General features: G+C 35.8%; 4 protein-coding genes across 6 annotated transcripts; all 4 read right to left on the bottom strand.

Annotated features, from left to right (window-relative positions):
- On the bottom strand, positions 680–6,617 carry LOC18600277 (probable serine/threonine-protein kinase At1g54610). Of its 3 annotated transcripts, XM_018121386.1 has the most exons (9): positions 6,481–6,617; positions 6,181–6,320; positions 5,561–6,066; positions 4,973–5,257; positions 4,547–4,864; positions 3,952–4,179; positions 3,711–3,811; positions 1,944–2,058; positions 1,084–1,425 (listed from the first exon to the last, which is right to left on the bottom strand). In XM_018121386.1, the coding sequence occupies exons 3-9, from the start codon at positions 5,918–5,920 to the stop codon at positions 1,084–1,086; spliced, it is 1,749 nt and encodes a 582-aa protein (XP_017976875.1). In that variant the 5' UTR covers positions 5,921–6,066; positions 6,181–6,320; positions 6,481–6,617. The 3 variants fall into 3 exon arrangements, with proteins under 3 accessions (XP_017976876.1, XP_017976877.1, XP_017976875.1); XM_018121387.1 differs by having other exon boundaries at positions 680–1,425; positions 6,181–6,616; XM_018121388.1 differs by having other exon boundaries at positions 683–1,422; positions 6,181–6,614.
- On the bottom strand, positions 9,848–13,582 carry LOC18600276 (probable nucleolar protein 5-1). The gene is made up of 9 exons (XM_018121389.1): positions 13,504–13,582; positions 13,053–13,159; positions 12,842–12,883; positions 12,552–12,731; positions 12,291–12,455; positions 11,462–11,662; positions 10,771–11,268; positions 10,558–10,689; positions 9,848–10,475 (listed from the first exon to the last, which is right to left on the bottom strand). The coding sequence occupies exons 2-9, from the start codon at positions 13,128–13,130 to the stop codon at positions 10,074–10,076; spliced, it is 1,698 nt and encodes a 565-aa protein (XP_017976878.1). The 5' UTR covers positions 13,131–13,159; positions 13,504–13,582; the 3' UTR covers positions 9,848–10,073.
- On the bottom strand, positions 14,080–18,382 carry LOC18600275 (double-stranded RNA-binding protein 2). The gene is made up of 4 exons (XM_007030623.2): positions 18,020–18,382; positions 17,085–17,332; positions 15,928–16,147; positions 14,080–15,502 (listed from the first exon to the last, which is right to left on the bottom strand). Exons 2-4 carry the CDS (start codon positions 17,328–17,330, stop codon positions 14,328–14,330), a joined length of 1,641 nt encoding a protein of 546 aa, XP_007030685.2. The 5' UTR covers positions 17,331–17,332; positions 18,020–18,382; the 3' UTR covers positions 14,080–14,327.
- Positions 19,658–22,289, bottom strand: LOC18600274 (pentatricopeptide repeat-containing protein At3g12770). Its single transcript, XM_018120762.1, has one exon. It carries the CDS (start codon positions 22,139–22,141, stop codon positions 19,694–19,696), a length of 2,448 nt encoding a protein of 815 aa, XP_017976251.1. The 5' UTR covers positions 22,142–22,289; the 3' UTR covers positions 19,658–19,693.

Here is a 22,959-nt window from a genome sequence, read left to right as displayed (position 1 = left end):
ATTTATATTAAATAAAAAAGAAAACAGTACTAAATAATTTCTTTTTATTTATTTATCCCTTCTTTTCTTTACTTGGAAATTGGGTTTTTCAGACAACTTACCAAAGAAGTTCTTCTTTACCCTTTTCATACTCCTAAGGCTCATTGGCAAAAACTGAGTTAATATTTAATGGGTCTTGGGCGGCCCAGAAGAAATTGGGAAAAAGAAAATTAAAGAAAATGGGCTGACACTTTTTCTTTTTGGATTCTTTTAGGGAGAAAGCATTTGAATTTTTAATTACTTTTTCTTTTTTGCTCAAATCTAACCAAACCCCAAAAAATAGCAGGCAGCCCAGTGTCCACTGCCACCAAAGTGGTTGAGGTTGGGAAAAAGTACTGGCAATTGTATCTGAATCCTGATGCAATTTCATTCACCATGACATCAGAAGTTGTGGATATCATTGGATAAAACAAGAAAGGAATGCCTGACTATCTTTACTGGAACAAATGAATGTAACAGCATTGTCTACTGGTTTGAACTCACTTTGAACAAGACAACCACTTGTGGTGGGAAAAGGTTTTAAGTCATAGGAGGAAACAAACGCCATTATCCTGTACGAAATAGACACTGTTTGTAACTAAAGAATTGCCTGGAATGAGTAGAAAGGAACAAGTGACCTCTTATTTTATAAACATAAATATCAAGGGAAGAAGAAGGGGATTTGTAAGCATTTATTAGATTTTTTTTTTCTTAAGTTCTCCAGTCTCCATTAGTCTAAACAGTGTACAGTTTGGAACACAAGAAGTTTTAAGAACTGAGAAATAGAAATATACATAACAGTGGAAACTTATCCTCAGGGTCCCAACAAATTAGAGAGCTGCTTTGGGGGTAAAAAGAATAAAAAGGTAGAAGGAAAAAAAATACAGAAAAATTGATTTCAACCCTTGGATACATTTTTAACAAAACAATACATGCTTGTATGAGAAAAACAAACAAGAACCTATTAAATATACTTGCATCGAATAGCAGTAAGACTCTGTGACGCCGTCATCAAATGCAATCGACTGCTTTCATAAATCTCGTTCGTATGTATGAACTGAGAGTTTAAAGTATGCTTCTCTTTCCTTTAACCCGGGTGTCACCACTTTTGTCTTTTTGGGATCCTGTTGGAGGTTTAGATGGTTCGTGTAAATCACCAGCAACATTCTTCTTTCGCCTTGGAGCACCCATGCTCGCAGAGTCAACCAATGGACCTGACCAAGTGTGTATTGGTTCTTTCGAATAAGTGAATGATGTAGTACTGAAGGGGACATCAGGAGGAACAAATGCAGGATCAATGTGATGCGATGCTCCTAAAGGAAAGCCAAGTGCTCCATCTTGGTGTGGTGGGGGGAACTTTTCACTTTTGCTCTTTGCATTTGCATGAGTTATTAGGCGCCTTCTCTGCTTCACAAGGTAACCCAAATTAGTTTAAAATATAAGAAAACTTTAAACAGGTGCTCAACGTCAGTCACAGCTGAACCTAGCATCTGGTGGAGTAGACATCATACTAATATGCCTTTGTATCTGTAAATACTCTAAATCAGATGCTACAAACAGTAAACAGACTAGCAAAGCTACTTTATCAAATAATATTCAGTTGGTAGACTGAAATTTAAGCCTAACTGACAAGGAGCATATGGTAATAGGAAGAACAGAGAGATAATATACTATCTTTCAATGCCAGATCTCAATATGAATAATTGCGCATTCACTGCATATTTAGGTTCCTATATGTACCAATAGAACAACTTGCAACAAACACATTCTGCTTTGAAAGTCCTTGCTCATTTAGTTAGGGGATGCAGGGAACAAAAGCTAACAATAAAAGACAAGAAAAAAACATGTCTAGAGAAAATATACTTTTTGAAGCAAATATGCAAACAAGATAGTGGCCTTCGACAAAAGTGAATTATCACACATACATCAAGATTAGACTGAAGCTCAGCATTTGCTTCCGGAGCAGGAATTGCCCTTGCACGATCGCGTGTCCGAGTCTTCCTTGCACCATCACCTTGGGTTTTACTAGCAGCTCTGAGTCTGCACAATTATACCAGAAAGGTTTTATTATAGTTGAAATATATACATGAGAGATACATGACTCGATGTGCATTTGTCCATGCATGTGTGTGTTCAGGAGCATGACAGAAGTTGAGATAAGTCTGAGCTGCAACAATCATAACAAAATAGCTTAATTGAAATTTTTCAAAGAATACTAATTAACACACCATTAACAGTGTAGTTAAACTCAAATGGAACCAATGTCTACAATAGAATGATGACTACACTTTGAAGCCATGACAGTTCCCACAATCAACTGTATGCTAGAGTTAAGCAAATTGACTAAGGGTGGGCGGCGGTCGGTTGCAACCGGGCAACCGACCGAAACTGTCGGTTAATGTAACCGACGGTTGCAATAGCAACCGTCGGTCGATCCGATCAGCCCACGGCCCTCAGGGGGGACTCCTTCCCCCCCGAACCGACCAAATAATCGTCGGTCATGTTTTTTTTTTTCTCAAGAGGGGGGGAAATACCATAATACCCCTCATTAAACACCCCCCCTCCCCGCCACCCAAAAGGGTAAAGAAAGAATAGCAACTTCTGCTGCTATTATTCCCTTTCCGGTTTCCCCCGACCCCCCCTAATTTCTCCTTCCCCTACTTTCCGCCGCTCCAACTCTCGCTCTCACTAAACCCTAAACCAGCAGCCACTAACAAAGTTGGCTCTCTTCCATTCTTCAACTGGTGCTTCTCAGTCAAGATTACTGCCACTGCAAGGGAAACCATAGTTTTTATTTTTTTGTTAGTTATTTTGTCAATGTGTCATTGTGTTTGGCTGTTTGCTGGCCATGAATTGTTAAGCATAAAACTCTCTCAAGAATTAGCCCAACGGAATTAATGTCATCTGCTGCCCATGAATTGTTAATCATTTGCTGCTTATGGATCCTTAATCATTATTAGCCCATGGATTCTTCACAGCCCAAGTTAACTCTATGGATCTTTTCCAGCCCACGTCAACCTTCACAGCCCAAGTCAATTCCATGGAATCTTCACAGCCCAAGCCCGAATCAAACTAAGCCCACAGTCTATAAAAACCGCCCCGAAACCGACCGAACCGACCACCTTAAAAACCGACCGAAACCGATTTGGGGGGGGGGGGCGGTTCGGTTAGTTAAAATGGCTGAAATTTTTGATCAGTTTTCGGAATAACCGAACCGAAACAGACCAAAGCCAACTTTGCACACTCCTAAAATTGACATTGAATAAAATTCAAATCCATTGCACATTTTCACACTAGAGTATCTAACTGGCCAGCAAAATTCAAAATTCCTCGGGGTCATAACAAGCTTTATCATCTACATATAGAGACGAATTATTTAACACATTCCCGAATAAGCAAATAAGATCCAGAACGACCTGAATCTGTGTATTGGTGCATGCAAACCACATTAGTTTACATCCTTCTCCCTATCTTTATCTCTATGAACACGTGTGTAGGATGTGGGGTTTCCAACAGAGCATGTGCTTAAGGGTCTGTAATGTTCTTATGCATATTGCATACACATGAATATACCACCCTTCGGTCAAGAAAATCCATCAAATTGAAAGAATTTTCCAAGCTTAATCAGCTACAAAAGTTTGTAAAACAGCAAGTGACTGAAGACAATAAAGAGCAAAAGTAGAAGAATTGACCTCCGAGCTTCATCATCCCGTCGTTTTGCATCCATCTCTTTACTGGGCGGGTATTTTGGAAGGCTAGAAGGTTCACAAGCACAAGGTTCTGTTGTGAAGAACTGCACAAGAAGAGTAAAAGGGTGAAAAAGACACTTTTCGAAAGGGTACCTTGACAATAAACCAACTTTAGAAATAAAGTCAAAAGATGCCAAGAACAGCAGGAACTTGAGGAGGTGTTCACGGAAATCGAAGAACTCACTTCACTTCTTAATGCAGCAGTGGCAGTCAGACGTTCTGCTGGATCAATTGCCAGTAGAGTGTCAATGAGGGGCAGCGATGATGGTGGGAAATCTTTAAATGTCTCTTTTATGCATCTTTTATAAGGCTCTCGAGGTTTAAATAAGGTTGCATTAGGCAACTTTGATTTTTTCCAGTATTCATCTGATGGTGAACCACATAACTTGTATATTTTATGTAGTTGCTCTACCTAATTGATCAAAAAAAAAAAGAGAAATAGTTAGTGGCAATGAAGTGGTTGTACAACTACCTAGAACTTCACCTATTCATGTTCAATATGCAATGAGCAGCAACAAGAGAAGATCATAGCTTTTCAAGTTATGATACTATCATTTATTAGTTGCAACATGTCATCCTCCAATCTTTATACATTAAACATAGAACATAGCAATTTTTCAAGAAATTAACTTAAATCAACTAGTAGAAAGAAAATAACTTCCTAAATGAGCAGTGATGCCAAAATATCTTCCACCTAAAAATATTGCGTTGCACAGCCATATGGACAATAATTCAAAGCATCTTAAACTGAATAAACAACGAATGAAGCAAAAATCTACCTCCGTTCTACCAGGCATAATAGGCTTCCCAGCCAAGAGCTCAGCTAAAATGCATCCTGCACTCCAAAGGTCCACACCAACACCATAATCGGTAGCCCCAAGAAGAAGCTCAGGGGCTCGATACCAAAGAGTAACCACCCGACTAGTCATGGGATGCTTGCGGTTAGGATCAAAGAACGTAGCCAGTCCGAAATCAGCAATCTTAAGTACTCCTCCATCATCAATAAGAAGATTGGACCCCTTAATATCACGGTGAAGCACTCCACGGTTGTGACAGTGCTCGAGACCAGAAAGTAATTGATACATGTAACATTTAACCTACAATGTTAACATACAATTTAAGCATACTTCTAGAGTCACTTCCATGCCAAGGATGTATACCATGGATTTTACTATAATTAAATCACAAGAAAAGTTAGGGCTAACCTGTGGCTCTGTAAACTTTACTATTGGACTTGCTGCAAGACCAGCCAAATCATGCTCCATGTACTGAAATACCAAATACAAACTACAGGACATCCTTGAAGTAACTAAACCTTCCAATTTTACAACATTGGGATGGTCCAACCTCCGCAGTATGAGAATCTCTCTAGCCATGAATTTCACACTTTCAGGTTCCAGATTATCGAACCGAACCTTCTTTAGGGCAACAATTTTACCTGTTACCATATCTTTAGCTTTGTACACATTGCTATATGTTCCAGAGCCAATCTACCATCAGTAAGGAAAGGTAAGTATCTGATTCAAAATACCAACTTCACAAATATCAATAGATGAAGAAAAAGACCGAGAACTACACTGCATCCCCGATGATGTAACAAAAGGTAATCACTTCCATTATTTAAAGATAAAATTGACCATCCTTATGCCATAGTAAAACAAAAGAACACAACTAAAATGGCACAACCAATTAAATTCAGTGTCATTTCAGAACAAAAAATAATAGTGATATCATCTTTAAATAAGGATCAATAAAAGAAACCACAAATACTAAACATAAACAAAAATGCCCACCTTATCAATCTTCTCAAATGTGTCAGCCCTCCGTGGAATCCACCCATTTAGCGCCTCCCCACAGGCATCCGACAGCCATGAAGGCCATCCAGCTGCCACCTGCTCTCCACACAAATGCTTAGGTAGGTTACTCAACCTGGGGTTTGGCTTTGACTTTCTCCTTTCCCCTCTTTGTTTTCTTTCCCCATCGGCTTTTTCTTCCTTTCTGGTACCCTCATTTTCAACCTCTACAACACTAGCATCAGTTTTTGAAACTGTAACATTTTCTGCTTTCTTATTGGATTCAAAGTTAGCATTTTTACTCTCCCTAGACTCTGAAACAATCCCTGAAGATACTTCTCTTCCCAAAACACACCCCATTTCTTAAATCTAAACCTCATTTCCCAACATATTCTAATCTGGGTCTTGCTCTGAATCAACAACTAATCAATAAATGATTAACTACCCACAAATCAAGCAACTTTAACAAGCATGATCAAGCTGATAAATCTGCACACAAAAAAACACTGAAACAAAAAAAGTTGACTATTACATTAAATTACCAAAAACCCAACTTAAATAACAATCTAAACTCTAAGATAAGCTAAAATTCACTGTGCAAAAAAATCATAAAACCCTACCCTTTTGACTGCTACGATTCGGGAGCTTCCAAGATTCAGCAAGAAATGAAACCCAAAAAAAAATGATCTTGGAGCTAAGTTAAAGACTGAAATTTGAGACGTCTTAAGAAGAAACTTGGGGAAGTCAAATCAAAAATGATCTGAAAGTAGGAAGAAAGAAACAAAGAGAGATAAAGAAAGAGTTTTTAGATAGAGAAAGTGGGGAAGTTAAATAAAAGGCATTGTTTTTAATGAGTTTGGAAGTGTAGTTCTGTTTTGTGTTCTGTAAGAGAGAGAGAAAGAGCAGAAATTGATACTTACTTTGGTTGAATCTGAAGAAGAGAGAGAGAGAGAGAGAGAGAGAGAAGATAGAAGAGAGATTTCTTCAAGTGTTTGTATTGGTAAAGGGTTTTTGGCCTCTCTGTTCTGCTCTTTGGTGCCTTGGACTTTTCTCTTTTTTGTATTTTTAATTTTTTTTCCTCTTCCTTTAAGGAAAAAAAAGAAAAAAAATCTGAAAATAACAAATCAAATGAGAGCAAAGTTCAGATCTATTTGCTCTCAGTTCCTACTAGTGTCATTCTTACATTCCTTTTACCCAAAGTCAAACCTCCCAATACCTCTCTCTAATTCCTTTCCATTCCCCCACTAATTAGAATCAAAGAGTTTATTCCATCAAAAGGAATAAATAAAAGATAAAACAAAATAAAAATCTATCCTTTTCCTATCTATATTTTTAGATATAAAAAAATGGAAATTTTTTATGGGATTATAGATTAATTCTTAGTTGTTGGGTAAAAAGAAAAAGAATAAGGTTCTTAGTAGTTGGTATATATGAATACACCAACTTGAATATTATTCAAGTATTTTGGACAAGTTGGTGAGTATTTCATTGGATTTCCCATTATAGTGTTGAAGATAAATTGAGAAGAATCTAAGGTGAAAAATATGGGCTTTGATAAAGATAATAATGGGTATTTTTTAATCGAGTACCTATAAATATTCAATCCGATTATATAAAATATGAGTATCTCAATATTCGAGTTTGAAATGAAATTTGAATAATAAATTTAGGTTGAGAAGGCAGACAGGTTTAGTGGTATGGTTGCTTGAGAGAAGATGAAAAATTATTGTGTTGGGTTGCTGTCAAAGTTGGAGTTTCACCAAAGTAATTCCTCTTTTCTAAGTCCTTAGTTCCTGGTTAAAAGCAGCCATTAGTTTACACCCTAAGTCAATTTTGTTCCCTTTTTTAATCCCAAGATTTTTTTTTCTTTTTTTTTTTTAGGTTTCTTCTGTCTTAGATATTGGCTTGGCCCACATTTGCCAAGGAGCCAAAAAATGATGAAAGAAGTGCCCCTATTAACATCTAGAAAAAGATGGAAATCCACCAAGGTTGCTTTAAAAAGAGAGAAAGATACTAGTATAATTCATGTACCCAAAAAGCTTGTATTATTAATTGTTAGTAGTTTGTTTTTTTGGTGAATTTCAAGACAAATATTTAAGATGTTAATACATATTTTATAATTGGGTATCTTACATTATTTAACTCAATCATGTAAATTAAAATATTTTATAATTGAGTTTAAATAATAAAATTATTGTCCATTATGGATTTGAGTAATAGTTTTAAAGTATTTACTATTACAATAATTTTTAATATTAAATTATAATTATATATATTATTTTTGTTTAGTTTGAATATTCAAGATATTCAAAATAAAATCAATTGGTTACACCTTTGATTTAACGTGATATCCAAATAAAAACTACCTTTATTTATTGATTCGTCTATAAATTTTTTTTTCATTGATTCATATCACGTAATAAATATATAACAATAAAAAAAAATTTCATATCTATAAAATTAAGAATATCATAAGTATATAAATAAAGTAAAAATCTCTTCATTTATAATTTATTAATTTGAGATTAAATAATCATCTTAAAAATTTAACAATTTTCTTTTCGAATTATTAAAAAACTTGAACTAAAAGTACCCATCAATCCCTACAACATAAATTTTTTATTTTTTATTTTATAAAGCTATATCTATGAATTAGTGACTTATTCTTTTAATGCAAGTCCTTAATTTTCTTGAGTAAATACTTCCAAAAAAAAGGAAAGGAATAAAGGTTGAAGCAGAGGATGGAGAACAAAAAGAGAGACAAGCCCTCTTTCTTTGTATAAATATATTATGACCTGAATTTTTATTTTTTATTAAGGGTTGGATTTAGCACTTTTACTTTATTTTTCCTCCCTCTTCTACAGAAGAAGATAATTAAAATAAAATAAAGGCAAAAAGTGGTTGATGCAAGTGGGAAGAACAAAATCAGAACAACAATCAGAATGTTAACTTGATGGTATTAATTCTTTGTTTAATTAAGGCAGGATCCTCTTTTAAGTTTGAGTCAAAATCCAACAAGAACAAGATATTCACCTAATTTAACAGACAAATCCAATTGAGAACAGTCATGTCTTTGTCTCTTAACTACAAATACAATGATTTCTGCACTTGAAGGATTAGTTATACACACACCCATTTTTCTTAATATTCAATTCAAAGATTGCTCCCCTGATTAACCAAACTCATTCATTTCCTTCCACTACCATCTTTTTGTTCATTCTTTGTCAGATGGTTTGTTTCAACCAATTTTCAAAACCTGACAGCTTCTTAGCTTTCTTCTTCTTCTTCTGCTTCCTTGGCCTTATATGGAAGGATTTGAATCAAACTTTTTATGTCCTTTGGGACAATTTCTTGTTCACCCATGATAAGCAGTGGGATATGCTTTTTGCCTGTGGAAAGAATCTTGCTGAAGCAGTACATGTTTCCAAATGAAATGCAAACCTTTTCAGCAGTCATCAATCTCCTACTTCCAGCACCCTTCTTTTGACTCTTGTCGTAGATTTTCCACCTTGGGTTTGCCTTTAGCAGAGCAGACCCCCAGCAGAATGTCTCAATTCCTTTTTCAAGAATCAAGACCCCTTGATCATGTTCAAAGCTAAAACTAGTTATAACTAATTAACAGAAAGTGAAAAGTAAATCCGGGTTTTATTCTATTGTGCCACAGAGTTATCCCTCAAGCTTTGGTGCTGCCAAAGAAACCATAGATGCTTGGTAGATGAGCATGTAAATAGGAATCCCACGCTTCTCCTTAAGAGCTCTGAAATGGGCATTTCCTGCTCCAAGAATCTCAACATTACTACCAGGCTTTGCTGCTACCGTTTGGCAACGAGGCAAGCACCAACTAGCTTCCTCTCTGAGGCATAATTCAGTGCAATAATAGTCATCTGATTATGGTTTCTGCATAGAGACAGAATCCCATGCACCACAGTGGCCCTTCATCAGGTCAAGATCACTAACTTCAATCCCCATTATGATATTTGTGAAAAGTTGAAAACAATATAATTAAAACAAGAGGAAGAAGAAAAGTAATAAGTATTACCATCATTGTTGTTTTCACACGAGAGAATATTGCTATTGTACACAGCATTTTATTATCTATAAGTGCTTTTGTTAACTTATTGTACATAAAATATTTCATTTCTACACAACTCCTAGGCAAATATGCTATTCCATAGCAAGAGGAGATGAACATAGCAACCGTTTTATTCCATGCTTCAATAGAGCTGGCTACATTTTCCTTCTTTATTTAATCATATGCTAATTGAAGGCTATTGATTACCATTTCCATATCAATGCAAAAAGATAATAACCTTACATTAACAATAAAGTTGTGATATTTCCTTGCAATTGCATCCATAAGGAAGTTAAAAATACGTCAAAATTAGGTTTGAAGAACACTTCCAGATAATTAACAACTCAGCAAAATACCACATTTTACAAGCAGAAGTACCTAAAGCCTATATTACCCAAAACTTGTTTGGCAGCAAATCACCACAAACTTTCTTGATTTTTCTCAATCCTCACTTTTCTTCTTCTTCTTTTTCTCTTTCTTGATCTGCACTTCAGATTCTTCTTCTCCTTGTTCTGCATGCTTTCTCTTCTTCTTTTTCTTCTCTCCTACTTCAACATTCTCCCCATCAACCTCAGCCTGATGTTTCTTCTTTTTCTTCTTTTCCTTTTCCTTTGGTGCAGGCTCTTCGCCTTCTGGATGATTTCCATTAGCTGGCAAATCTGCCTCCTGATCAGCTTTCTTCTTCTTTTTCTTCTTCTCTTTCTTTTCTTCAGTGGCAGGTGCCTCTTCTGCTTCCTCTGCCTGAGAAGGTTCTGCCTCAACGTTTTTCTTCTTCTTTGGGACTGTATCTTGCTCATCAGGAGTTGTTTGCCCAAGAAGAGAATCTGCTGCAGGATTGTAAGTCTGTATACAGGAAATGTGTCAGTGACCACCTAAAGGAAAAAAAACACTAAATGCTACAAATGATGGATTCAGATACAGAGACCTTAACAGGAGTTATCAACCCAGCTCCCTTCCTCCGATCCTTGTCATAGACTTCTATCTTAGGCTTGCCTTTAGCTGACCCAGCAGATCGTCCCAATTCTTTGCCTTCAAGAGTCCTTAATCTTGCTTCAAGCTACAAAATATAGCGTGTAAGAAATACCTTACATTTTTCTTTGGAAGGAGGGAGAAAGTAACAAGTCATCTAGGATTTCACCTTGGCTCGGTTCTCAAGTCCCATAGAGTTATCTTGGTCATCTCCAAGAGCATCACACCGAATTGCCAATGCAGCCTTTGCAGCAAGTGACCTGGAGATTTTCCCCTTGTGCTTTGGCGCTGCCTGACCAACCAAGGATGCATGGTAGATAAGCCCATATTTGGGAGTTGAATGCTTTGTCTTAAGAGCTCTGAAGAGAGCCTTTTCAGCACCAAGAATCTGAACAGTACTTCCAGGTTGCTTTGCAAGATTCATTAAGCTGCCACCATGAGCAATGAGGCGGGCACCAACAAGTTCGCCAACAAGAGCAGTCAAGTTTGGTGCAATAGTGTTCATCCTGCTCTTTAAATAATCATATAGCTGAGCTCTGTATTCAGCAAGTGACAAAACCTGATCACATAGTTCTTTGAGACTCGTAAGATCAAGGTCATTAACTTCAGTTCCCATGGATATGACTGCTGCCTCCTTTAATTCTGTCTCAACCTCTTCCAGTAATATCTGTGAAAATTCAAGCAAGTCAACTATTTCAAAATAAGGAAAAAGATTCTTTCAAGCACTTTACGTCAGGCCTAATAATGAGGGAAATCTGATAGCTCGCAAGCCAATATTAAGCTTCATATTGAAATAACATAACACTTGGTAACCAAGCTTGGGGTATTAGCTTTCTAATTAAGTCAATTGGAACTCTTACCTCTGAGAAATCAAGCTTAGCAGCATTAGCACGGTCACCCATTAACTTAACTGTCTTGGCATAAAGGATATTGTCCTGTACAATCTTAGTAAGCTCGGGAAAATGCCAACCATACCATTCACGAATCCTCATTGCATATGTATTGAGCTCTTTATCAAGATCATCAAGCAAACCAATGGCTTGAACAATCATTGTGTCAACCTAAAAAAACAATATTATACAGTCACAATTGCTCCAGAGAATCACATGTCTTAACACTGAAGAACTTCTTTAAAACAGAACAAATATTAGGTAGCACATGAAATCCACCTTATATTGGCACGGCACCAACCCTTATCAATGCCTCTCTTAGATTGCTTCAAATCCAAATAAGAGATACAATAGGTTTCACAAAGATTAATGCTTTTAAGCACTTTGACATACTTGAAACCAAAAGTATGAATGAGAAATTCTTTTCCGATGAGAGTTCGCATTTTACAGTAACACCACATCTCTTACAATTCAAAGGATTAGCTTTATGAGAATCCTTAACTCATTTACATCTTTTATTCCAAGGATTAGCTTTATGAGAATGCTTAACTCATTTTACATCTTTTATGGCTTTCATCCAATGATCAACAACTGCAATGATCTACTGCCTAGACTGTTAACTAAAATTTTACCTCTCTAAACTTACTCTCCTTTGGAGCCTTGAATCTTATACCAACTTATTTATATATGTATACCATTGGGCATTTTTAACAAAGTCTTCCCAGAAAAACCCTCCCTGTTCCAATGGAAAGAGATAATGCTAAATCAAGTTCACAAGAAATCATTATAACTTAAGTACCTTATCAGCACTGAACTTGAGCTTGAATCTAGACAGGCTATGAGACAACCCCAAACTCATTGGAGCCAAATCTTGAGCAGCTAGACCAGATATGAGTTCTGTCAACTGACTTCTCACACCTCTCATCAACTCCATAACAGCATTATTGTGAACACATTCAATTTTCTGCAGACAAGTAGTTACTTCTACTTAAATAAGATTCAAATGAATTAAAAAGAAGAATATCACCATAGAATCTACATATGAAGACTATCAACGAACCAGTTTTTCCTTAATTGCATTTCCAAGCTTTGAATCAGCCACTGCTACTGTCTCACCATCGCAATGAGCTCGCAAGAATTTGCGGAGACCTTTGCTGGGTGTGCTTTCAAGTAGTTTGGTTGCTGCTTCCAAAGCTTCTGCTGTGTTTTCAAACTTAGAAAAGGCTTTCAATGACACAACCTAATAATATTTCAAAAAATCAATCAGCTCCGTAGTTAAAAGAAATCCAAAAGGCATAATACTAACATGAAGGACAACAAATGTGTTCAAAACCCTAAAACGGTAATAACCTTTCTTGCAGAATCAGCAGCCAAGAATTCCTTGGACAAGTCCTACAACAACAAAACCACAAATTTCAATCCAAACTTGGAACGGGAAATTTCCATAAACTAAAACATAAAGCCACTGACTTCATTCAATCACGGTATTTTATCACAGTTCATAAATACATAAAAAGGGGGGCTTCCTCTTAATGCTCAAAAGATTTGAAGATAAAACTACCTCAACTTTATTTAGCTTCCCTTCATCCAACACTTTAAAAAGGGCAAAGCCCGCAGGTGTCTCAAATAAGACAAGCATTTCTCAATCTTCCCAAAAAATAAACAGACCTGAAACGTCATCACCATAAAATTCCTGTTAACAACATAATCAAACTTCAAACAACTAAAGTCATTTAGAAGCCCAAAAAATGATCATAAAACTACTACTTTTCAAATACCCAGTTCATAAAAATACCTAATTAATTTATAATCACGAAAAACAAAAACTGCTAAAGACGAATATTTATACGTTTCTAAAGAAACCCATTAGAGTAGGAGTTAAGAGTAAACAAAGCCCAGAATCCAAATTAGCAACCCCAAGAAAATAGCGAACCAAGATCACATAAACGAGCTAATGAACAGTGAATAACAATGGAAACTTGTTAAAGAAAAAAACCCTAGTTTTCTTTTACCTAAGCTCTGTTTGGCTCTGCTGCGTTGTCGGAAGAGAAAGAGAGAGAGAGAGAGCGGTAGAAGGGGTTTAGGGTTTTAAGCCACCGTTTATATTGCAGTGTTTTTTCATAAGGGTACTTTCGTAATTATGTTAAAGTTTTTGTGCAGTAGGGTTTTTCTGTTCTTTTCTTTTTCTTCTTTGTTTGGCATTTTTTGGGGCTTTTTGCACCGTCAATTCCTGAGGCCCACTGGTATAATTCAGCAGAATAGAGGGTGGTGATGATGTCATAAACTTTTATTAAATCTAATCATAGCCGTCCATAAGAGTAGACTTAAAAAATGAAAATATAATTTAATTTCAACATAATACTTTAAAAAAATTGTTAATCTATTCAAGAAATTTTAAGTAAATTTTCATTCTTTTATATACATTCAATCAAGTCAATCGATTTAGTTAGTCAAAGTATTATTTATTATTTTTATTATATGATGTTAATATAACATATTAATATATCATAAAAAAATAATACCTAATATAAAACACGACATTAACATCTCGTTAATATTGCCTCGGCTACCAGATCAAGTTTCTTTTAGGGATAAAAAATGATGATTTAATTATATATACAGTCAAGTATTAGAAACAATCTTTAACTAAGCTTAAAAAATATGAATTTCAGTTTTATACATATTTTAAAAAGCTACTTTATTTATTCTGACTACTTATAACAAAAGCATAAAACAGCTCTCCAGGGCTGTGATGATTTCCATAGTAAACAAAAAATAAAGGAAGTCATAGCAAAAACTAGATTGCATCCTGTGGTATGTATGGACTATGCTCCATCTACATATTAAGCTTACTAAGTTCTGAAGTTGCTGTTGACACATCCTCAGATACTGTATCTTTCTTCTCTTTGTTGGGTAACATACCCTCCTGGTCAAAGCTTGGTTTTTCTCTTGGTGGTGGAGCTGAACAGACTGGTACAACCGATCTTATTCTAACAGGCGGTGCCATGGAACTGGGATGCATATCCCCAAGGTTCATTCTTTCAAACCTGGGTCTGGTTGAAAATGGTGGAGCTCCGGTTCTCATTCTTGGAGGGACAGGCACCTGAGTTGCCGGCCTTTGTGTGTTTGGTCTCACGGAAGAAACTGGGTTCACTGTTCTGATCATCATAGGAGCTGTTGCAGACGATGGTGGTCTAGAATTTCTATAATACTCTGCTTTTGGAGGATACTGTGGTCTAAGATGAGAAGACTCAAAAGCATGTGGATTTTGTAACTGGTAGTCGACAGGCTGGGAACCAGCATCCAACTTCCTATGAACATTTTCACCTTTATTTTCTAACTCAACATTCTTCTTTTTGTGATCTTCTTGGTTTGATTCCTTGATACCCGTTTCTACATTGGTTTGACCGGGAACAGGGGGATCCATAACTAGAGGCGCAGAGTACTTGGATGGTTCTTCTTTTATCTCCTCGTGTATCTCTTGAATAGTCACCGTAGACTTACCCATCATTGGTTGAGAAGCCGATTGATTAGAGAAGGAAAGAGAAGGGCCTGATGTAGCAATTGCGAGCCTGGGAGCCGTTATGATTGGTTCTTGGTCCCTAGCTCGAAATGATAGACAGTGATCTGGGTGTAAAATAGACTGTACATAAGGAAGAATCTGAGGACCAGGTGGAGGAACCGGAGAAACGGGAAATGTAAACAGGTGGTTTTGCAGCTGCAATAATTGTTCTTGCTGCCATATTTGGTATATGGCCATTTCAGGGGAAAAACTAAGGTAAGGCCAACTTTGACCCTGCATACCAAATAAGCTTGGGGTTGGAGGAGTTAGGTCCCTACATACAGGAATTGATCTCTGTTTTTCATGCTGACAATCATTTAGCACAGAGTGCCTTGATTTTGATGGCCGTAAAGATGAAAGGAAACGAGCAATGACAACTTGCTCTTGTTCTTCTTTTCCTTTAAACTCCAATGAAGGTGATGAAGACGACGATGAACCATGCTGAGACACTGCAGGCATGATACTTAAACATATTAGAACATTCACTCTAAAGTTATGTTGAAGTAAGGAAGCTGTGGTACATGGAAAACATGCAGAAAAAAATATACAGGAAGATTAACTGATTAAGGAAAACTTTCAAGACGGGAGAGAAATTGAATTAGTAAAATGTCAAATAACAACTAATCATAAAACGAATTTTTTAAGCTTTGATCAAAATCTTTTGTAGTGAAGGAATATAAAGAAACATATATCTAAAGAAATAGCAACTGAGTGTCACAGTATAATGAACTAACTTGTTTTATGACAGTCTAAGATTGTATGATTTTATTCATTGTCTAACCCCAAAACATCCCCCCTTATGGGAGGAATAAACCATGCACTTGGTTGATTCTAAATGAAGTAAAGCCTTTGAAAAGGAAAACAGGAATCATACATTTTCTCAGCGCTGACCATGCAGCCATTGCTGCATTCTTCTGTGCTTGTTTCTTGGTCCTAGCTGGTTCCCCTGTAAAGCTCATCCCTCCAAGCTCAACTGTGCATGAAAAAACAGGAACATGGCCTGGTCCAGATCGAACAGTTGTGTAGAGTGGAAGATTTAAGCCAGCCCTATGAGCAGTCTCTTGAAGCAAATTCTTATAGACACCAGTTTCATCCTGTGCAGTAGACACAAACTCAAAAGAATTAATCTTATATTTACTAGAACAAACTTATGGTGTGAAGAGCAATACAAGGACACAAATTAAGTTGCTGCAGAGTCTAGCTCAAAGAGAGAGGAGCAAAAACACTTAATCATCAAGATTAATTTTACTAGCATCCCCACTGTGTATATGGAACTGAAATTGGTAATGTTAACAGATTCAAAACTTCCTACAAATAGCTAGGGAATGCTAAATAAGTTGCCAAAAACTGAACCCAGAAAACATCATGTTAAAAGGAAAGTATTAAATGCGATAAATATGCTATACAAGCATGCAAAATTTGAACTAAAAGGTGTTTTGAACCTTAGATACCAAGACAAAATGCATGGATGCAACAATAATCTTCCAACTGAGGACTGCCAAATCTCATTGATTTCAGGGATACACCATATGACTACCTCAACTTCCAAAATTAAACCCTATACTGCTACCATTTTCCAATGTTGAAAACACATTAAGTGATTGCTTTCTCAAATCGAAGTTTAAGATATGGTATTGGCATTTCTAAGGTTGACAATAAGTTACCAAAGACAAAAGGGTTGATGATAGAGAGAAAAAATGGCAACACAGAGAAGGTGTTCTTCATGGATCACAATCAAACCCAGAATTACTTAAAACAAGAGTAAGGTTTAGTAGATAAGGTCAGTTAGCTGCTTCATTACTTAGTAGAAGATGAATCAATTGAAGAGTTAGATCTTCAATGAGAATGCCGTATGGTATGGATCAGAAATATCATCCATTAAAGGAACCAAAAATTACCGTTTTGTCTTTGACAACAATAAAAGCCAGTACCTAAGACTAGGAAAGCACATGAGGATAAAATGATTTGCCGAAGAATAGCATCTATGTAACTATACTTGGAAAGAGGATAAAACTTCAATTTAATGCTTACCAAAACTCTTGCAGCCAATGCTTTGGAAGGGCCTCTGTTGGCAAGTGTACTTAGAGCTACTTCAGCTGCAGCATGTTCCGCTTGTCTCAAAGTAGAGCAAAAGGTAGGGCTTTCAAAAGTCTCTCCATTAAAGTTGACAGTGGCTTTAAACCGAGGTGCATGATCAGGTCCTTCCCGGATGCATGAATACGATGGCAGATTAAAGCAACTTCTTTGAGCCAACTCTTGCAATTGGTTCTTGTACATACCTACAAACAAGACATTGCATTTGTTAACAGATATAATCTCTGAAAACCAAACTGAAATTTTCCACCCCAACATTAAATCAATTCTTCGACTTCTCCCATCACCTTATGAAACCATTTTCCAATCTTTCATCTTAAACATTTAGCAACAAAGAAAATGTAGTGGGAAGATTAAAAAAAAAAAACTAAAAATGCAAGGTTTCAATCAAATTCTCAAGAGTCCCTCTCAAACGATATAGAAAAAGATAAACCAGGCATTAATTAAAACAGCAAACAATCTAACACCTACAGACCAAATTCCACATTCTACTATCTAACTGCACAATCCATATAACAAGATCATAGGACTCATAAGAAACCTAAAACCTCCATTGGGTAGCTAAAAAACTGTTCAAAAGAGGTTCTCGTTACTATAGTTCAAAAAATACCAAACCCCAAAAAAACATTACAATTTCCTTCCTTTTCACACATTTTCTAACCAACCAAACAGAACCAAAGTTTCAACAAAATCCACCAAAAAACAATCAAAAAACGGACCTTGATCACATGATCCAAGTATCCAAATACATAAGCAAAACAAATACAACAATTCAAAGCAAAGAAAAAAAAACAAATTTTTAAACATAAATCGATCTGGGTATAATCCAAAACTTAAAAAGGAAAACATTAAGAAAGATAAGCTCAACTGACCTTCTGGGTATCTAGGCTTTCTGGGTATTTCCTTATAGCCGAGTACTTCAAAATTCTCGAGAAAATGATGGGAAAAATCTCTGGGTTTTAGTCAGAAAGTAATGCCACTAGCAAAGTAAGTAGCATTTCTTCGAGCACTAGTTTAAAAAAACAGAAAAATTCACTCCATTCCAATATATAAAACAAAGTATTTCTTTATTTTTTTGGTTGAAATTTTCGTTTCTCTCTCTGTCTACAGTTCTTAGACAGTAATGATGATGACAAAAAAACAATGCAAACTTTGTTGGGTTTTAGAGTACATGCTCTGTTAATACTTTTTCTTGTATGTAAACAAATAAAGTAGAGCACTTTTTTCCACTTGGAAATTGAAATTAATATTAGTACTAATTGAAAAATGTCGGTTCGGTGGCAAAAGGTGTTTATCTTTTAAGGAGATAAATCGAGTACAAACAGCTTAAACTCGATTTTATTTCTATTTATACTTGCGAAGGTAATGTATTGATATAATATTTGAAAAAAAAATTGTTGAATTATTTTTAAAAAATTAAAATAAATTATTATTATTATTATTTACTTAAATTTTTATATTTTATTTTTAATTAAATAAATTTTCTTATTAATAATTAATTAATTAAAATATTATTTATATCATTTTATGTTATATAATACTGAAATGATATATTGACATAATATAATAGATAACGACGTAAGAAATCATCGTACATTAATACTATTTGAGTATAAAATGATAAATAATATTTTAATTAATATAAATTAGTTAAATATTAACCTATTTTGAGTGAAAATTAAAATATAAAAACTTAATTGAATATAATAAAAAAATTTAAATTTTTTTAATTTAACATTATATTATTTTTATTTCTCAATTTTCTTTAAAATAATTTTATATGTAAATAAAAAGATAATATTGTTTTTAATGATAAAATTCGTTAACAGTTTAAATCGTTGGAAAGGAGCAAGGTAAACTTTTTAAATGAATAGTACAAAATTTAAACCTTTGTTCCTCATTGGGCTTTTGCTAAGCATCAAGCATTAGCTGATAAAACAAATTTTATGGTGTTTTCTTTTGATTTTACTTTCCCTAGTAAAGAGAGAAGTTTAGTAGTAAGTAGTAACCTATGGGGAAGAAGGGAGGATATACCTTTGTCCAATTCCTATTTTTAGTAAGTGTAAAAATCCTTTCTTAATTTGGTAATGTATAAATCTATAAACATTATATGTGAAAAGACAACAATTTAGAGGAAAGGTTGCAAGCCCAAGGCCAATGGGGATATTATGTTTCCTTCTTTGGCCTCCTCGTCTTTGATTGAAACGCTTTGTGTTATAGTTTACTTCAATTTGTATTGTCTTCTTTGTCGTTTTGATCTATTGGCTTTCACGAGTTTATCTTACAAAAAATTTCTCACATGTTGAATATAATCTGAATACTTAAATTCCTAGTCGTACTCTATTATACAACCGATGTAAAATTCACGACTCCTCTTTAAGAGCGTGACATTCTCTAATATTTTAAAACCGATTCTGATACCAAATGTCACGATTCACACTAACCAATTCTATACTAAGAAATTGTCTCTATACTAAGAAAAGAGTTTGAGGGGAGATGGGGAGAACAACTTGAAAAGAACTTCATCACTCGTACTCCTTTCTGTTTCACCAATAATCATTACAAGAACATTTTCCATCAACAAAGTGATGGAAACGGTTTGCATCTCTTACAATAATCTCCCGCTTCACTACTTTTGATATGTATTTAGTCGCGATATGGCAATCAATGCATACACGGAGATTCTTAGTGATCCTAATCAAGCTTCCTGCTGGTGTGCTTAAAAGGCCAAAAGCAATAGCTAACCTCTCACTGTGCCTCCACAGCAATCTGATCTTCATTGGCTCATCTACATCACGAAGAACACAGCTAGTATCAGGCACGTAGCCTGAAGCTTCGAGTTCTAATCTTAAATTCTCCAAAATCTGACTGATTTCCACCCGATTTGGATGCGATTCATCTCCGGCAAAAAATGTATGAACCTGCTTTCCTACTTCAATCAGGCTGTAACCCGGTGTCTTTTTCAGCCCCCGTTTCTTCATGAGACCTCGAATGTGATCTACTGCATCCCATCTCCTTGCTTCAGCATATATATTTGATAACATAACATAAATTCCAGGGTTTGTTGCATCCAAACTTAATAAATGGTCTGCAGCTTTTATGCCAATGTCAATGTTTTTATGAGTTCTACATCCACTTAGCAATGCTTCAAAAACTGCACCGCTGGACTGAAAAGGCATTTGTTTGATCAATGCCTCAGCTTCTTGAAGACGTCCTGCTCTGCTAAGAAGATCCACATAGCAAGCATAGTGCTTCTCAGTAGGTCTGATGTTATGATCACTTTCCATGCTTACAAACAAACTTCTTCCCTGGTTCACAAGCCCTGAATGACTACAAGCCGATAGAAGTGAGATGAATGTAGTTTGACTTGGTTTGACTCCCTCCTCTAACATTCTGCGAAAGATATCAAGCGCTTTATGTCCCTGGCCATGCATGCCATAGCCTGTTATCATAGAATTCCATAATATAACATCTTTAAAGAAAGACCCATCTCTGAGTACCCTCTCAGCATAGTTTATCTTTCCACACTTGGCATACATATCAATCAAGGCTGTCCTGTTAACTACATCAAAATCATATCCATGCCGAAATAGTTGAGCATGGACACTCCTTCCTTTCTTCAAGGAACCCAAGTGGGCACAAGAGTGGACTAAACCAACTAATGTTATAGAATTGGCAGCAACCCCCTCTTCTTGCATCTGATTAAATAATTTGAGGGCATCTTCAGCTTTCCCATTTTGTGCTAACCCTACAAGCATAGCAGTCCATGTGATCACATTTCTATCTTTCATCCTGTCAAACACAAAAGTTGCCTCCTTTACAGCACCACATTTTGAATACAAATCTACAATTGCAGTAGACAAAATAAGGTTCATGTCAAGGCCTCTTCGAAAAATACAGCCATGGAGAACCTTTCCACTTTCCAAATCAGCTATTTGAGCACAACATTGGAGGAGGCTAATTATGGTTCCAGAATCAAAATCACCACCAGTTATTACTAATTCACGAAACAGATCAAAAGATTTAGACACCAAACAATTTTGAACATACCCCGAGATCATAACATTCCAAGAAACCAAATTTTTTGCAGGAATGCTATCGAAAAGCAAATGAGCACTTTCAATTTCACCCATCTTACTATACATATCAACCAAGGCAGTGAGCACCAAAATATCACTTCCCATTCCCAATCCAAGTACAAATCCATGAACACATTTCCCAAGTTCTAAACTCCTCAACCCTCCACATGCTTGCACCAAACTCACCATAGTTATAGGACTTGGCCTAACCCCTCGAAGAATCATCTCAATAAACAAGCCCAAAGCCTCAAAATAGTAACATCCCTTTACATAACCACTTATCATTGAATTCCAACAAACAACATCTCTATCAACCATCCGGTTAAAAACCCATCTGGCGCCATCAAAATCACCAAACTTCATAAAGAAACTAATCATTGAGCTCCCCAAAAACCTATCACCATCCACCCTTCTATCCACAGCTCTCTGAACTACTTCCTTGCCCTTCTCAAAATCTTCTAATTCCATACAAGCCTTTAAAACATAATTGCATGAATAACTATCAAATTCCAAATGAAGGAAACCCATAAATTCAAACAACTCAACAGTTTCCTTATAACACTGATTTCTCAAATACCCATTAAGCATTGAATTACAAAGAATGGGTTTTGGTTGAGAAATTTGATCAAACACCTTCCTGGCAATCGCCAAACAGCCCAACCCACTGTAACCTTTAACCAAATTTGAGGCCAAAAATTGGTGTCTGGATACAGAATTCGTGATAATCTGGGCATGGATAGACTTAATACAGAAAAGGGTATTTGGGAATTCTTGTAAAAGTAACAAGAATTTGTTAAAACAGGGAAAGGTTTGATTAAAGTTGGCATTTTTGATAGTTGAAAAAGAGTGTAAAGATAGGAACTTGAAGGATATTTTGGGAAAAAAATGGTGGGTATGAAGATAAGGAGAAGGCATAAAGATGAGAAGAGAGTGGAGTTTGAGTTAAAGTGCCCTGTTGAAGGTAAAGCCATAAGCTACTTTGAGATCTAAGTAAAAGAGGCGGGAGTTTCATATTCTCGTGGCTCAAACTTCCATAATGGCCTATTTTCTAATTAATTACTACTTTTTGAAATAAGGGTATTTTTTTATTAGGCATAAAATATCCCTATTTAAAATATATGTAGATGCATAAATTTTATAAAAAAAATTTCATGTAGTCAAATTAATAGTATTTTATGCCAATTAATTTTACTATGTATGAATGATTATGATCGGATAATTATGATACGAAAATTTGATCTTAATTATACATGAATGTAAAGAAAAAGGAGGAATTACAAAAAGGATTAATGGCTAAAGAGAAAATATGTTCATTTCAGTAGCTTAACAGGAAAGCTTATTGTAGTACAAAAGAGGCCATCCTTTAACACAACTCCAATATAAATTGGTGAACAAACAGGGCATGAAACTGACACAGGTGGATTAACAACCATAGTTGATTGCCCAAGGAAACACTTAGATGCAAGGCGTAAGCCTACTTTTAACAATATAATAATGCATCTGCAACAGTTGCATATGCTTTCACACTGTCGTGCCACCATATTTTCTTGCAGCTTCTCTGCTGTCAATGGTTGTGGCGTAATTCACCGTCGGACGAGCTGCTGGTAAATTCGCGTTGCCATATCTCCTTGCAGCTTCCCTGCTGTCAATGGTTTCAGAGTAGGTAGCTCTCTTTGGCCTAGCTGAGACGCTGGGTATTGTATACCTGGAAGGTGGAGGAGCAGTAATACCTG

The sequence above is a fragment of the Theobroma cacao genome, chromosome 5 (assembly GCF_000208745.1).
Source record: "Theobroma cacao cultivar B97-61/B2 chromosome 5, Criollo_cocoa_genome_V2, whole genome shotgun sequence".
NCBI classification, from domain to species: domain Eukaryota; kingdom Viridiplantae; phylum Streptophyta; class Magnoliopsida; order Malvales; family Malvaceae; genus Theobroma; species Theobroma cacao.
Note: the sequence above shows the minus strand (reverse complement) of the source record. Positions and strands in the feature narration are given on the sequence as shown.